Source organism: Rutilus rutilus, assembly GCF_951802725.1.
Source record: "Rutilus rutilus genome assembly, chromosome: 7".
Taxonomy (NCBI): Eukaryota; Metazoa; Chordata; class Actinopteri; order Cypriniformes; family Leuciscidae; genus Rutilus; species Rutilus rutilus.
Window position 1 is genome coordinate 14,099,662 of NC_140221.1, and position 18,141 is coordinate 14,117,802.

The window sequence follows — 18,141 nt, forward strand, 5'->3', positions numbered from 1 at the left end:
TGGCTTGCGTGGAGTGGAGAAGTTCTCGGCTCCGAAGCGAAAACATATCTGCATGTTGCCAGCGTACTTCCTTATATACCCCCTGCGGTGGGCGGAGATACGCTATGCAAATTCCGCAGACCCATGGCATTTCATTGCCATTGGCTCGTTTTATATACTCGAAGGTGATAGGCTTCTAAGCGAAACCCCCAATCGTCGTCATCCGACGTAACTCGGAGTGACCACGAAAGGGAACTCAGATCTGTTATCTTGGCAAAAGTAGGTTGCAAAAAGTATTTAATAACAGGGTGCCAACAATTATGGCCAGCGTGTTTTGGAGAAAAACATTTATTGTATAATGTGATTTACCCCCCACTTTCAATTCTTTTACTTCAATGAAAGGTTAGATTTTTGTGAATTTTTTGAATGAAAGCTCAAAAGGATAAACAATGCAGATTTATTTTTCACAGCCATTTTTTATCATATTTATCAGGGGTGCCATCAATTTTGACCACCACTGCACATTTATTCAGCATCAAATGCATCAAAAGTTACCATAAAATAAATTTATACTGGTTATAAATTTGCATGGCAAAAGGCTTTCTTTTGAACTTTCTATTCTTCAAATCACATTAAAATGACTTCTGAAGCATCACGTGACACTAAAGACTGGAGTAATGGCTGCTGAAAATCCAGCTTTACCATTATAGGAATAAAATATATTTTAAAATATATTGAAATACAAAGCAATTATTTTAAAATGTAATAATATCTTAAAAATATTACAGTTTTAACTGTATTTTTGAGCAAATAAATGCACCCTTGGTGAGCATAGGAGTCTTCTTTCAAAAACATTAGGGGCCAGATATACTAAACAGGGTAAATTAGCATGAGAGCACAATTCCAAAAAAACGCAGATGGGAGTGGAAAGTTCTGCGCGTGATCTACTGATGACGCGCAAATTAAAGAACACAGACACAGCCGGATCATTTCTATAATGACCGACACCATCTACCAGTAGCAGTGCAAATTAGCATCTTGTTTAAGACATGCTTTTTTGGGGCAGTAAATAATGGCACAAATACCAGTAAATTGACTAGTGCAAACCACCTTGCATGATTCATTTAAATACTCTACTTCCATAAATGTTGCGTCTGAAAGAGAAACTCCTACGAGATTGCATATTGCATATGCAATAAGGTCAGCCGCAAAAATTGTGTCCATGCTTTTTCAGCACAATTTTTTTACTGTGTATCTTAAATCCTGACATTAGTTTTTTAACCCCAAAAGAGGGTTTGCGCTGACGTAAGCTGTAAAACTTCACATACACACTCTGGGGACATCAAAGACTTATTTTACATCTTGTGAAAAGGGCATTATACCACCCCTTTAAATTAGTTATTTGATAAATATACTTTGTTCTGTAACTTTATAAAGTTTTTTAGGATGTTTTAGGATTTTTTTTAGGATGTTAATATGTTTAAATAAACTACTATTCATTTTTTGTAAGAAGTCTGTTCTGCTCACTAAGATTACAAGGGCCACAGCACACTGGGGTGGAGCTCTATATGTTTCTGACTTATGTAATGGTGTACGGGAGGAGCATGTTAAGATGGCCAACAGTATACTGTATGTAAACTGCCACTTACCTTATTCCTGACAATTCTTCTGATACTACACCACAACTCAAAGTAAAATATTCAAACTATGTAAATAAGTAAATAACCATCAAACTTCCAACAATTAAAACTGTTTCAACTTTCAGACATCACATCCTTTTCTAGTTATTTGTGCAGGTCTGTTTGGTGACACTTGTGGTGCAGAAATGGTTCTCTTTTAAACATGTAAATTCCTTTTCACTCTACTTTCCTCCGGCAATGTTGTATTTAAACAGTCATGCCAATAAAACTTCACTGAAAGACAAGAGAGAAGGACAGGGTGAGAGAGGGGGTCACGGCCTGTGCTCCTTACCGGATAGCCCTCTGTTTTCTTCTGGCACCACTTCAGTAGAGCGTTCCTCTTAGATCCACCATACTCCCGCGCCAGAGCAGACAGAGGGTCTGTTCTTTCCACACTAGCATCAGGGGACACACACATACACACGTACGGTCACTAACACTGCATCTGTACATATTGGTGACCAGTTAAATGTTTAACCACTGCTAAAATCCTCACACACTTGTGAGAGTACATCCGTACATCAGGGGCGTTGCTCTGCGAGAGACACAGCATGAAAGATAATCAAATTGCCTTGTTTTGTGTTCAACGGATGATTAGATGACTCTGTGGTCATTGCCCTGGAAGTCAGAACACTGTATGCGTCATTGTTTTTTCACCTTTCACATTGATGTCTGTAAGGGTTTGAAACAAATACACGACTCAATATATGAAGAGCTCAGATGCAAAAGCCTCTAAGTGCCATCTGAAATGTTCTTCTAGAGTGATAATTTTTTATCAAGCTCGTATATTTAAGTTCAGCAATTTCACTTAAATGGCAATGAAAATAACCAATTAATAGTCATTTAAGTGAAATTACTGAACATAAATATACGAACTTGATAAAAATGATCATTCTAGAAGAAAATTTCAGATGGCACTTAGAGGCTTTTGCATCTGACCTCTTCATATATTCTCTATTGCATAATATAATACAGGGTTGCTTGCTGCGCACTTTTTAAAATCAAATTTAAGGCTTTTTAATACCTTTTTAAGACCCGAAGAAATCAAAATTAATTACATTAGGGAGCGCAATACTGACAAAAATATATCTCGATATTTTCAAAGTTTTGTTGATAATAGTTGATGATATTTTACTCATTGTGTTTTTGTAATGGTACCATGGCTGGTTTAGGCCTGTTGTTGACAGCAGACTTACAAAGATATCTATGCAGTGGTCAGTTCACAGCAGTGACAGAAATGAACAACTCTTAATCGGCGAAATAAAGGGAAAACAAACAATACTGACAATTGTGTCTAATAAGTCATTCACAATGTTAACTTAATTTAACTGTTGTATAAAATAAATATCACATTTGCAATTGTGCACGGAAAACGGCACTCTTGCTCATGTGATATTCTAATATAACATAATAAAAATATAAAACAAAAACTAATTTGGGGACATACGTTACCTATAACTGCACTGACACATCACGCAGTGAAAGCACGAGAGACAAATTACCAACTTTCTTCTCCCTCTCTCCTCTCGCGTGCAGGAGACAGACGTAGGCTAATATGCTGCCGCGAATGACGCGAATTGTCACATGAACAAGCAAATCCACAAAGATAGAATAATAAAAAATAATACGTAGGCTAATTAGATAGTTTTAATTTTGGAAAGCATTTAGATACGTCTAAGTTAAAGTGTCATCTAAAATGTAAGACCTTTCATAAGTAAAAAAAAAAGACTTTTTAAGACTTTTTATGGCCTTAAATTAAAAAAAATCCAATTTAAGACTTCCGCGGGAACCCTGTAATATCTAATATATTATCAAGGGATTACACTACTGTTTGCTGTTTAAAGAGATTACTGTATAAAGAAATTCATACTTTTATTCAGCAAGGACACATTAAATTGATCAAAAGTGACAGTAAAAATCTTTACCATTTATTTTTATTTTCTATTCATCAAGGAATCCTGCAATTTTTTTCAACACTGTTTTCAACATTTGATTATAATATGAAATGTTTCTTGACTACAAAATCAGCATTTTGTATTGTATTCAGAATATTAGAGTGATTTCTGAAGGATCATGTGACACTAAGAGCTACATCTTAGAGCTCAAACATGACAAATTGGGGCTCAGGTCAGGAAGCAGACAGACTGAATAAACCGACTGTCTGCTAGCTGTCTCACGTCACAGAAGTCAGATAAATCCCATCACATAGAAACTCTTTCACCTAGATATCATCATATAGAGACTGTCTGTTCCCCGAATTAGGAAATACAAAAAACTTCCAAACCCATTTAAGGGTAAAAATGTAATTGATGTTCAACAAATAAAAAACAGATATAATACAGATGAACAAATGATAAAGCTGGTGTTGCTGAATATTAGATCCCTTACTTCAAAAGCACTTATTGTTAATTATATGATTACAGATTATAAATTATATGTGCTGTGTTTGACAGAAACCTGGCTAAAACCAGACGATAACATTACTTTAAATGAGTCCACCCCCCAAGATTATTGTTATAAACATGAGCCTTGTCTGAAAGGCAAAGGGGGAGGTGTTGCTGTAATTTATAGTAATATCTTTGGAATTACTGAGAAGTCTTGTTTCAAATTATAATTATTTTGAAGTGTTGGTGCTTAATGTAACACTATCTAGTGTAAATGATAAATCACGTTTGACATTTGTGCTGGCTACTGTATACAGGCCACCAGGGCACCATACAAACTTTATCAAAGAATTTGCTAGTTTTCTATCAGAGTTAGTACTGGCTGCAGATAAAGTCCTAATTGTTGGTAAATTTAATATACATGTAGATAACGAAAAATATGCATTGGGATTGGCATTTAGAGACATTCTGAACTCTACTGGACAACACATGTCAGGACCAGTGATGAGAATAACGGCGTTATAAATAATGCGTTTTTTCAGGAACGAGTAATCAAATGAATTACTGTTTCCCCCGTTACTGACAATAAAATGAGGCGTTACTATAATTGAGCTAATTTACATGGTTATAAAAATAAAATCTGCAGGGAACATTCTGGGAAGCTTCTGTTTAGGTTATAAAAATAAAACCTAAAAATAACCTGCAGGGAACGTTCCCAGAAAACATTTTTGTTTGACCGGTTGTAAACACGTGCGGCAAACACGCCAAGAATTTGGCTTAAATATATTTTATATTTTATTATTATTATTAATTTTTTTGTACATTGTTCAGTATTATATTGAGAGCACTTCTTGTTAAACTGTTTACTTTTTCTGAGGAAGAAAATACTTCAAGTAGGCTACAGTATGTCTACCAGTTGTGAAGTTGTGTGACAGTTTTATCATTTTAATTTGCACTACAAAGAGTGTATGTATATTTTTATTCTTATTTATTCATTTTTGGTACATTTCTTAAGAAGCATAATTTATTTTTATACTTATTTGTTGGCCAGTTGCGGCCTGTGCAATAAATATAAAAAGTTCTAAACCATCTATTGTGTTTTATTGTTCCACTATAGTAATGATAATATTTACAATAATACATTGAATTGAATAGGTGTCTCTCACATTGTCCCACAGCAATATTAAAATAGTGTAGATTAGTGGACAATGTTTTATAATAATAATTTATTCTATTTAGTGCCATTACATTTATTTAACATATTTAATATTGGGGGCATCCAAGTTATTTGACATATAAAAAAAAAAAAAAAAAGTAACTCAATAGTTACTTTCCCTGGTAATTAGTTACTTTTATAATCATCTAATTCAGTTACTAACTCAGTTACTATTTGTCAGAAGTAACTAGTAACTATAACTAATTACTTACTATAACTATTGTCGTTTCTGTACAGAGTAACCACGTGGCTACACGGACGCGATAAATAATTCTGTATTATACATTTTTAAGGCCAGACAAGTAGTTTGTTGAGGGTTGATTTGTAAAAAAGGACTACACGCCTGCGCACATATATATTAAACCGTGCATACCTATGGACTGAACACGTGATGCGCATGTGCACAACGTCGGTGTTTGCGCAGAGGTTGCTTAGGTTCACGCAGAGATACCTGATAATCGTTTGCACCTTGGAACCTATTTCCAGGAGTGCGTTCTCGAGACACCAGGCACTGTTTTGTGCGGATGGGCGGCCAAGTGAATCAATCAATCGAAGTGATTGACATACTTTAGATCTAATATTATCACATGGAATCAATGTTGATGCCGTTGAAATTCTGCAGCAGAGGGATGACATCTCAGATCATTATCTAGTCTCGTGTATACTTCATTTAGCCAAGGCTGCAAAGCCGACTCATACAAATATGTTAGACCTATCACTTCTGCCACTAAAGATTGCTTTATTAATAATATTCCTGATCAGTTTAATCTCCTCAGCATCCCAGATAGCTTAGAACACTGATTCTCAAAGTGTGGTACATGTACCACAGGCTCCCTCGAGTCTAGTGGTACGCAGAGGAATCACTGAATTTCCGGTGTGATTAGAACGGTCAGTGCATCACATGATCAACTGCTAAATTCACGAGTTCACACTTACATATAATGAAGGGGTAAAGTTTAATGCGTATTTGGGGTGCTGTCCGGAGGGAGGGTTCCGAGCTCGGAGTTCGGCCCGAACCCAGAGTACTCCCCCCGTATGTAAGTGTTTAGGACTAGAAGCGTGGAGAAGGGGTGGTGGAGGGATGCTGCAAACTGTCAATGGAATGAGGTGAGACTGCTGAGTATATATACACACCTCTTACCATTGATTGCTGAGTGCTCTCCACTTGTGTTAATTATCTGAACGTGTTCCTCCCGAACCTTGTTAATAAAACATCATTTCAAATGTGCTCTTGCGTGTTGGCTGGCGCTGAGCCAGAGACGGACACGCTCAGCGCTTGTCATATATTTATATGAACTATTCAGTGTTTTCAACCACATAGGGCCCTATCTTGCACCCAGCGCAATTGACTTTGTACACAGACGCATGTATAATCCCTCCACAGACGCACGTCGGTAAACTAGGAAATGCATTTGCGCTCCCGGGGGGCGGTTCAGCGCAAAGAGGCGGCGTGTTCCGGCGCAAACGTTCCCTGGTGCTATTTTGCAGCTTTAGAAAACAATTCCGCCACTGACCAGGAAAAACCTAGTCTAAAGTCAGTGGCGCGTTGCACATGTTATTCGTATGCTATTTTAAGGGCACATGCTTGGCCATAATCAATGTAGCGTGTGCACACAAAGTTACTTGCGTTTCGAGCTTGATACTTGCGTTTCAGATCGTTAAAATAGGGCCCTACATGTCTACGCACATATATATTCAAAAGCGCATACCTACAGACTAGGGGTGGCACGGTACATGAAAAACATCCGAACCGTTCGGTTCGCTTGTCTCGGTTCGGTGCGTGTGTGCGTCGCACGGTTCGACTTCGACGCATGCGCAATGTAGCCTCGTGCCCGCGCTAATACAATGCTAAATCATAAATCAGATGTATGTAGAATAACATTATGATGTCCAGCAATCGATTTAAATAGTACACTGGGTTTACTTAGACATTTAATGAGATCTACTCCACTATGTTGTTTTTTCAAGTGAATAAATACATAGGTCGACTGTTTCACAAATGTAGCCTACTTTAATGGTCCAGTGGCAGAACTCTTGCCAAGCGTGTCATAGGTTCATCAAAACCGATTATGTTTATCAGTGGTTGTATATCAAGCAGGGACAGATTTGTGTGAATTTTGCTTTGTGATTTCACCGGAATGAATATAGAGTCTCCTCAACGGATTGAAGCGCGTGTCCGAGTGAAGACTGCGGCGTGTGCGCGAGCCACAAGAGAACACTGTATCAGCGCCACTGATCGCAGCGGCAACGAGCACTTTGATCACTTGATTAAAAAAACTAATTTCAGCGCTAGATTGCTTCTAGCGAACGAAACAAATAATTTGCTAGTTAACTGGAGATGTTTTATTTATTTGTATTGGTACATCTGTGCCGCGAGATGTTTCAAAAGGGGTGGGGACAATATCGACCCCCAATATGTCCCACCCGCAATTACGCCTATGATGACGAGACACGAGGAGAAATTGACAAAGTACTGTCCGACACAGCCCACGTAGCTCTCCAGATGGATGGACCTCCAGGGCCACTGAAAGTTTCCTCACGGTGACCGCTCACTCACTATATTACTTCGAAATGGGAAATGAGAAGCTGCGTTTTGCAAACACGCCCCATTTATGAAATAAATCAATTAATAATTAGATAATTAAGCTATATATCATACGCTGAAGTAAATTTTTGGAGTGTTAAAGATTAAAAGAAAAAAAAATAACAACAAGAACCGTACAGAACTGAAAACCGTGCCCCTAAAACCGTGATACGAACCGAACCATGGGTTTTGTGAACCGTGCCACCCCTACTACAGACTATACATGTAATACGCATGTGCACGCAGTCAGCGTTTTCACAGATTAGCGTTTTTGAAGTTTACGCGGAGATGATTACGTTTTTCAAAATTTTTCAACGCTTGCACCTTGGAACCTATTTCAAGGTTTGCGTTCTCGAGCTACCAGGCACTGTTGTTGTGCAGATGAGCGAGCCAGAGCACATTAGGGGTTTTCTGTTAGAAACGTTGTCGTGTAAGCGGGCCCTAAGTTAATAACTAATGATCTTTGCAATGGAAATTAATCAATCAAAACTAACTTTAGCTGGACAATAACTTTATTCTAGAGCTGCTGTAAAGCCAAAACAACCTCTGTTACTTTAATTTCCTATTATCACTGTAAAGCTGATTTGAAACAATCTATATTGTTAAAAGCGCTTATATAAATGAAGGTGACTTGACTTGACACTGAAGACTGGAGTAATGATGCTGATCACAGGAACTTTGCCATCACATCACAATAAATTACATTTGAAAATGTATTTGAAAACAGTTATTTTAAATGAAAGTAAGAATATTTTACAATATTACTGTTTTTAAAAAGTGAGCATGAGGATGAGAAAAAAAATCTTACCAACCCAAGATTTTTCAACAGTAGATAAATGGTGTAGATAAAGGCAGGTCTGTGATTTTTTTATAATAATAAAAAGACACGTCTAATAGTGTGTCTGTTTGTTGAGAATGATTTAAAACTGCTCAAGGAATTTATCTCTGAAAATGTTTTGAAAATTGACAATTAAAACAGCATTTTACAAATTATTTTATAATTATTATGCATGCGGCTCATATAATATGAGAGAATTCAATTGATAAGTTGAGAGAACACAACATTTCCACTTCTAAAAGTTTTATTTGTAAAAATTGTTTTAAACATGTCTGTTTAGATTTTGTTCTTGTTCTTAGGTCATGTTTACTGTATGTCATGTCTTATATTTTGAAATTCTTCATGGTCATAGGCTGCATCCGTACTTCCCTACTATATAGTAGGTGAAAAACAGTATGACTTGACGTCACAACGAAACGGCTTATGACTCGTTTGAAAAGCAATTCATTTCATTGACTCAGAGTCAATTCTTTCAGAATGCACTTTCAGATTTAAAACTTTGCAGGATGTTTTCATTCACTTAGAGCTATGTTACACACTACATGAAAGGTCATTTTCAAAAATCCATAATAGGGGCCCTTTAATGTTATGAAATCATGAAAATTCTTGAAAAAAAAGGTCCATGAACATGTGAGGTCCATGTGTCAACTTCCCAATAGTGTAATTGAAAACTAATACAGATCATGACCAAGGTTCTCTATCAAAACCTTTTTTCCCCCTTTGTATCAGTCTGTACCAATCACCAAAGAGACTGGCTTGCACAACACAAGACGTTGTTTCTGAACAGGACAGCAGAGGTTATCAAAATGAAAATAGGGAGAAACAGCTGAGGAATCACAATGTCACAATGTAAACAATGAGTGTGTCACAAATGTGAAATAAAGTTTAGGCTTTTCTGGTCTGAGTCATCTTATTAGCCTTTGTCTCTACTTCATTCACATATTTTTAGTAGAGAAAGGTAATTGTGTCATTTGTTGTTTTAGTGGCCCTAGTTAGAAAAAACATTCACTGCATCTGTGTTTGTGAAGCTTACTTGAGTTTACTGTTGGCTCTGTTGTAAGTAAATGAGGAGGTGCGGGCGTTGAAGTGAGCTGGAGTTTTAATTACTGACTCGAGGGACGGACTTTTCCTCATAAGAGACGAGGGCTTCAGTTCGTCACACGACCCTGAGAGAGACAGAACCACAGACACACAGGAGAATTTTTATATTGTGTCCTATTATTGCCACAGTTCTAGAGAATATCCTATTCAAGGACATATGAAAATCCACAAATATAGTATTATTATAAGTAATGCTCTAATTAAACAACATTTATTTAAATTAGGACAACTCATGCTACCAATGTTTCTGAATTAATAGCACATCAAAATTATACGTACACAACCGTTCAAAGGTTTGGGGTCAGTAAGGTTTTTTAGCACATCTATGCAGCAAGGACGCATCAAATTGAACAAAAGTGACAGTAAAGACAATAAAATATTTAAAACAGATGCTGTTCTATTTGTCAAAGAATCCTGAAAAAAATGATCAAGGGTTTCTTCAAAAACATAAAGCAACACAACTGTGATATTGAAAAGAAATGTTTCTTGAGCAGCAAATCAGCATATTAGAATGATTTCTGAAAGATCGTGTGACACTGATAAATGGCTGCTAAAAATTCAGCTTTGCCAGCAGATGTTGGGGGTGTTATCATCTCTCGTGGCAGATAAATTGCCTGGAGATGAAAGCTGTTTTTCTGGCTCTGAAACATTTCCTTCCAGACCTCAGGGGCCATAATGTGCTTGTCCGGACAGACGACACATTGGAGGTCATCTACATAAATCATCAGGGGGGTCTGCAGTTGCGCCCCCTTTGCAAATTGGCACACTAGAACCTAATGTCCTGTAATAATGTAGGAAACCACGCGTTATACTTAAATCAGGTAACAGTTCATGTTTTACTTTACTTACATATACGATTTAGTTTTCATCCAAATAACATGTGCTGAGTGAACAATCAGCAATCAAGAGCATTCAACAGAAGTGCGCTCGCTCTCTATCTCTCTCTCGTCAGTTAACATTAATAAGCTACATGCCTCGTTTTATGTTCTTTGCCATTGACATCCGACTGAACAAACTTTCCACTGATGTCTGTTTAAAGGGATGTGCTCGACCAGCTCGCTAAGTGCCGTTGCGCACTTAGTCCACTGCGCGTTTTTCTCTAATCAGCTCGCGCACCACAGCTATGTTACTATACACATGCACCTTGTACGAACCCTGTGAAATGAGCCCAAACCGCCGACATTATACTTTTCTATGCCTCAGTTCACCTCCACAAAGCACTCGCGGCGGCCAGTTTCGTTTTGCAAAATGTACGTGGTATCGGCGAATTTTTATGAGTAGCCTACGAATTTTTATGAGTACGAGTATATGAGGACAGTATCGGCCCGATCCCCGATGCCAGTATCGGTATCGGGACATCCCTACCTGTTTGCATCTCAAACTATGATTGAAACTGTCACAGAGAAATTTCTAACATTGAAAACTGTTTTTCTGCTGGCTATTACATCTCTAAAGAGAGTAGAAGATCGTCAGGTCCTATCGTTGCCCTTCATGTTTGGAGTTTGCACCTGGCACAATGAAAACTTTTTTACACCCTAGACCAGGGTACGTACCTAAGGTCCCCACTAATGTGGCGCAATCTATGGTGTTACAGGTCTTTTTCTCTCCTCCCTTTCAGATGTTGGACCAGGAAAAGCTAAATACCCAGTCAGGGCATTGGATGCTTTGCTTATGTCCACTGTGGTGAAAGTCTGATACATTTTTGTGTGCTTCGGATCACCTAGACAAGGGTCCCCAGCAACCAAGCAAAGGATGAACAAGTGGAAAATCAAGGCTATTTCTCTTGCACATGAGGCGTGTGGACAGCCTTCACCTATGGTTGTCAGAGATCACTCAACTATGTCACCCTGCCATAATTCCTGCATGTCAGTGATTGATTTGCTTTGGCCAATCAGAAGCTGACATTGTTTGGTCTGGATGTGCTTTATAGCTTCCTGGTCATGACGTCACTTGCTACGGGATGACGTCCCGCCATGCTATTGGACTGATTACACACACACGTGCTTCAAGACGCAGAGGCGTTTCCCACAGCGTTGTAACTTCCGACGCAGCATACAGTCGTAACCGGAGTCATTTTGTGGCTTTTGAAACAATGTATTTTGATTGCATTTTAGTGCAATACCTGTTTCAATATACCCCATTTTAGAAACTGACGTTTTAGACATCAATTTCAGACACAGATATTGACTATTGCTTTGAAAACAATTTCACAATTTTCACAAATTCACAATTTCTGTGGTAAGTGACAATATCACAGATCATCAACAGTTTAACTCGTCCATTAAATTTAAAGGGATAGTTCACCCAAAAATTAAAATTCTGTCATCATTTACTCGCCCTCAAGTTGTTCCAAACCTGTATGAGTTTCTTTGTTCTGCTGAACACAAAGGAAGGTATTTGGAAGAATGTTTGTAACCAAACAGATCTCGGTCCCCATTGACTACCATAGTATATATTTTTCCCACTATGGAAGTCAATGGGGACCGAGATCTGTTTGATTACAAACATTCTTCCAAATATCTTCCTTTGTGTTCAGCAGAACAAAGAAACTCATACAGGTTTGGAACAACTTGAGGGCGAGTAAATGATGACAGAATTTTCATTTTTGGGTGAACTATCCCTTTAAATGTTGCTACACTATGGGTGTTTAAGGATAAGGATTGTTTGAAAGACGCAGCATAATTTGATACGTCTTTATGAAGTACCATTGTTGGGGAAATCTCCAAAGGCGATTCTTCTATCAAGGGTCTTTGACAGTTGCTTGATTCCAGAGTGCCTCTAGAAACATAAAGCACATGTCAGTGATAGCATACCCTGTGCTCTAGAATAAATGTGTTGTGTATTGTGAGATTTGTAGTACCTGAATTGGTGAGACAGCAGCAGCAGGGGCTGTGCGGACTGGTATGCCACTTAGAGGGCTTCTGGGAGATGTATGTATCTGTACTGAGCTGCTGGTTCCATCTAGCAATATACATCAGCATCAACATTTAAATGGCCATACAAAAATCCTATTTCCCAGCACAGAGACAACACAAATTAATCTGAAGACCACACTTTGCCTGTGTGTCAGACTGACTGAAATGATTAGTGACATTTTAAAAAATAAACTTCTGTTTCTAATATTGCGATCTTCTGAAGGATAAGGAGAGCAGCAGGTGCTACACACAACCAAAAAAACCATTAGGTAGGACAGACTTCTCTGCATTTTATTCATAGTGTTCTGCTCTTTAGAAGTAACAGTATCAGTACAATCAGTACAACAGTACAATCACAAGTCCTGCTGTCTCACAACCCACATGTTAGAGGTATCTGTCCAACATAAAGACAGACAGGAATGATTTGAGAGGTCTGGCTGCTGTAATGAGAGCCAGACTTTCCTGCTGCCGTGTTACAGATAGATTGTGATGGCAGACAGGAGATGTTTGGAGAGCATTACATTATTAGCTCAGATTAAAGAACAGCTTCTGTTAGCATCTGTTTCACCACGATAGCGCCACGATCTAAACACTTAATCACTGCATCAATATTTTCTCAGCAATCATTTTACAATCTAGAACATTTTACAAATTAATGTCTCAGATCTTAAAATGAATGTTACAAGGAAGAGAGAAGAGGTGAGAAAGGGAGAGAACAAGAGTGAGAATGAGAGAAAAAGAAAAGCGTAGAGAAAGGTCATGTCCTCACTCGGCACAGCTGTGTCAAAAGACTTGATGAGGGATTTGACCGTGGCTCCTGATTCTGAGGATGTGCTGTTTCCGCTCCCACTGCCGTGGGTTAGGAAACCGACAGGTGCATTCTGGGACATGGTCATTCGGCACCAGTGAAGACTCCCATCTGAGTCAGATGGACAAACATCTTCACTCCATAACCTATCAATCACAGAACACATACAGATATAGAGACAGGCTACAGGGGTGTTTTTGTTGGAAAGTAAGACACTACATGTGTGTGATGAATAAACTATTTTAGCATCCCAGATAGCTTAGAAGAACTTGATGTTACAACATAAATGATTGACTCTCTCTTTTCCAGCACTTTAGACACAGTTGCTCCATTGCGCTTAAAGAAAATTAAAGGAAATAGTCCAACACCATGGTACACCGAGTACACTAAAGAGCAGCCAGAAAAATGGAGCGTAGCTGGAAGAAAAAAAAATAGACGCTTTTCGCATTTCGTGGAGAGAGCACAATTGTGTACAAAAAGGCCTTAAAAACTGCTAGATCTGTTCATTTTTCAACACTTTTAGAAGAAAACAAACACAACCCTAGGTATTTATTCAAAACAGTGGCTAACTTAACGAAAAATAAAGCTTCAATACTGGACGTTTCCAAACAGCACAGCAGTAATGACTTTATGAACTTCTTTATTTACAAGATTGATAATATCAGGGAGAAAATTATAACTATGCAACCGTCTACTACAGTATCGCATCAGACAGTGCAGTGTAGTCTCCCTGAGGAACAATTTAATTCATTCATTGCTATAGGATAGGAAGAATTGTCTAAACTAGTTAAATCATCTAAATCAACAACATGTATGTTAGACCCTATCAAAGAGGGTTGAAAGAGCTATTGAAAGAGATGCTTCCAGAGGTCATAGATCCTCTTCTTAATATCATCAATTCCTCTTTGTCACTAGGATATGTACCGAAAACTTTTAAGCTGGCTATTATCCTCTTATTAAAAAAAACGCAACTTGATCCGAGAGAATTAGTCAATTACAGGCCGATCTCGAATCTACCTTTTCTGCCAAAATTAATAGAAAAGGCAGTATCTTCACAACTATGTTACTTTTTGGAAAGAAATTATATCTGCAAGGATTTTCAATCAGGATTTAGACCATATCATAGTACTGAGACAGCTCTCATTAGAGTTACAAATTATTTGCTCTTATCATCCGATCGTGGTTGTATCTCTCTATTAGTGTTACTTCATCTTAGTGCTGCATTTGATACCATCGATCACAACATTCTTTTGAATAGACTCGAAAATTATGTTGACATTAGTGGAATTGCACTAGCTTGGTTCAAATCATACTTATCTGACTGTTATCAGTTTGCAGCAGTAAATGAAGAGATGTCTTATCGACCACAAGTTCAGTACTAGGACCGTTGCTGTTCACTCTGTACATGCTACCCTTGGGAGATATCATAAGGAAGCATGGCATTAGTTTTCACTGTTATGCTGATGATACTCATCTCTATATTTCTTCACGCCCTGACGAAACTTACCAATTCACAAAATTAACGAAATGCATAGCTGATATAAAAAAACTGGATGACTAGTAATTTCCTACTACTTAATTCTGAAAAAACAGAGATTCTAATTATTGGACACAAAACTATTCCTCACGTAATAACCTAGAATACTGTCTAACACTGTGGCTGCTCTGTCAAGTCTTCGTTGTCGGTTAGGAACCTGGGTGCGCTCTTTGATACCAATCTTTCATTTGAAAGTCATGTTTCTAGTATCTGTAAAACGTCTCAGGTTACGACTGTAACCTATGTTCCCTGAGAACAGGGAACGAGACACTGTGTCAAAGCGCCAAGGGAAACGCCTCAGCGTGACTGATGACTGAAACACTGTATAATCACGACAATCGTATTGGCCGGCGTCAGTCATGACGTCATGCTCTAGTGCGACCAGGAAGTATAAAAGGGCGCCTAGAGAACATGTCATCGTCTGAAGGGACTGTACAAGCAGACCGGAGGCATGGCGACGAGACGCAGTATCTCGTTCCCTGTTCTCAGGGAACATAGGTTACAGTCGTAACCTGAGACGTTCTAATGTACTGACAAATGTAGCTAACAAGCTGTATATATGGAGGCCTCAGCAGGATGACTCTCGAAGGAGAGGAGGCCTGACACATGTAGCTAACAAGCTGTAAACATGGAGGCCTCAGCAGAATGAGAGGAGGCCTACCATACCCTTTAAGAATCAGCCAAGCTTTAGCTATGCAAAACACAGAGCTGAGGAAGCGAAGGGCCTAAAATATAACTCTCTGAATTAAGAGAGAGGCCTCTTCTCGATGCAGAGACCAGATCTATTTGCTCGGAACTCTGGATGATGGAGGCCTCAGCATGACAACAATGGCATAATTATATGTATATTGCTTAAATATTGCTGATCACTTACAAAGCACTAAATGGTTTAGCTCCCCAGTACTTGAGCGAGCTCTTAACGCATTATAGTCCTTCACATCTATTGCGATCTCAAAATTCCGGCCAGTTGATAATACCTAGAATATCAAAATCGGCTGCTGGCGGTAGATCCTTTTCCTATTTAGCACCAAAACTTTGGAACAATCTTCCTAACATTGTCCGGGAGAAAGACACACTCTATGGGCCCTATTTTAACTATCTGAAACGCAAGTATCAAACGCGAAACGAAAGTAACTTTGTGGGCGGATCTCCAGACGCAAATCTAAATTGGGTTGGTCTGAAGTAGCTACATTAGTCATAGGTGTGGTTTGGGTGTAACGTGAAATAAACCAATCAGATCATCATCTCACATTCCCTTTAAAAGCAGGCGCGCTTGTTCCATAGCGGATTGCTATTATAACGGCGGATTTGCCAGGCGCAAGCCAGGAGTGGTTCACAGCTGAGGGGACCAACGTTCTCGTCAGGGCCGTAAAAGACAGAGAAGTGACATTGTATGGGGATGGGAGAAACCCACCCAAATTAGCTTCGGTTAAACAGGTGTATAATAATTTAGGTAAATGTGTAAGCTAGATTTATGCCTATTTTTTCACATCTTCATGGACACCACAATGATTTCCCTTGTGTGGAAATTTTTTCCTTGTAATTATTTATGGTTTGCAAAAGTGGCAACTGCTGCGTTTGTGTAGATGAGAGAAGCAAAGTGTATGTGCGTTGTGCACACGTGACATTATGGCCAAGCATGCGGCTTTAAAATAGCATCTGAATAACGGACTTTAGACTAGGTTTTTCCTGGTCTGTGGCGGAATTGTTTTCTGGAACTGCAAAATAGCACCAGGGAACGTTTGCGCCGGAATACGCCTCCTCTTTTCGCTGAACCGCCCCCGGGAGCACAAATTCATTCCCTAATTTACCGACGTGCGTCTGTGGAGGGAAAAGTCTGCTGTGCATCGGGTGCAAAATAGGAATGATACATGGTGTACAAAGTCAATTGCGCTGGGTGCAAGATAGGGCCCTATCAGTTCAAATCTAGACTAAAAACGCATTTCTTTGGCCTAGCATACACAACACATTATAGATTTCTATAATTCAATGTTAGGCTGCATAGATTAGGTCAGCCGGAACCGGGAACACTCCCCATAAATCCTGAAGTACTTGTTACATCATAAGAAGGATGGCGTCTACGCTAATATTAGTCTCTCTGTTTATCTGTGGTTTACCACAGTCCGCCGGATCCAGGCCGTATCAAGATCTGATGAAGGACCTGTGCCTGGACACGATGTCAACCAGTCCCTCCCCTGTGAAGGCCTCCTTCCCTTCACCTCAGTACAGATAAAATGTTGTCGGGATAATTCCAGTTTCTGAAACAAAACATTTCTGAATAATAAATTCTTAAAGCCAGACAACTTAAGTAGTTTATTGAGGGTTGATTTGTAAAGAAGGACTACACGCCTGCGCACATATATATTCAAACGCGCATACCTTTGGACTGAACACGTAATGCGCATGTGCGTGACGTCTGCGTTTTCGCGTTTTTGAGCTTTGCGCAGAGATAACGGATAATCGTTTGTACCTTCAAACCTATTTTAGGGAGTGCATTCTCGAGACACCAGGCTAAACAATCTGTTACGGTAATTTCCTATTATCACTGTAAACTGCTTTGAAACAATCCATATTGTTAAAAGCGCTATATAAATGAAGGTGACTTGACTTGACTTGAGTCTGCTAAACTATAATTACTAAAACTAAAACTGAAACTAAATATATAAAAACTAAATAGAAATGTGTTCACAAAATAAAAACTAAACTAAAACTAACAAAACCATTAATGAAACTAACTAAAACTAAACTGAAATTTATAGGAAATTTGAAAATGATATTAAAATAAAAACTAATTTAAAAAAAAGCATAACTATAATAACCTTGATTCTCACAAATAAACAATGTTCACAAAAACTTTAGAAAGAACAGCAATACTGGGTTATTAAATAATTTTTGCATAGGACCAAAGGTAGCATTCTCGAGTTTTATCAATACTCAGTAGTCACTCTTTGAGCCAGGCAAGTATAAAGACAGTTTCCCGGTGCTTTTGTGTGTTGGTATATTAGAGCTAATTCTCCACAGAACACACGTAGGGTGAGGTTGTATATGCACATTTGAACACACTAAATTGAGGCAGAAATTTCATTTTGTACAAAAATGG

The 18,141-nt window shown here is 38.5% G+C and overlaps 1 protein-coding gene across 10 annotated transcripts in view; it reads right to left on the reverse strand.

The window, feature by feature from the left end:
* specc1 (sperm antigen with calponin homology and coiled-coil domains 1) overlaps positions 1-18,141 on the reverse strand; it is a 229,498-nt gene that overhangs the window by 54,133 nt on the left and 157,224 nt on the right. For all 10 annotated transcript variants that reach the window (XM_084412874.1, XM_084412869.1, XM_084412875.1 and 7 more), the window contains 5 exons: positions 13,466-13,650; positions 12,642-12,742; positions 12,487-12,559; positions 9,714-9,846; positions 1,951-2,053 (listed from right to left, as the gene is read on the reverse strand). In XM_084412874.1, coding sequence (XP_084269000.1) covers positions 1,951-2,053; positions 9,714-9,846; positions 12,487-12,559; positions 12,642-12,742; positions 13,466-13,650 — 595 coding nt within the window. The remainder of the gene's footprint in view (positions 1-1,950; positions 2,054-9,713; positions 9,847-12,486; positions 12,560-12,641; positions 12,743-13,465; positions 13,651-18,141) is intronic.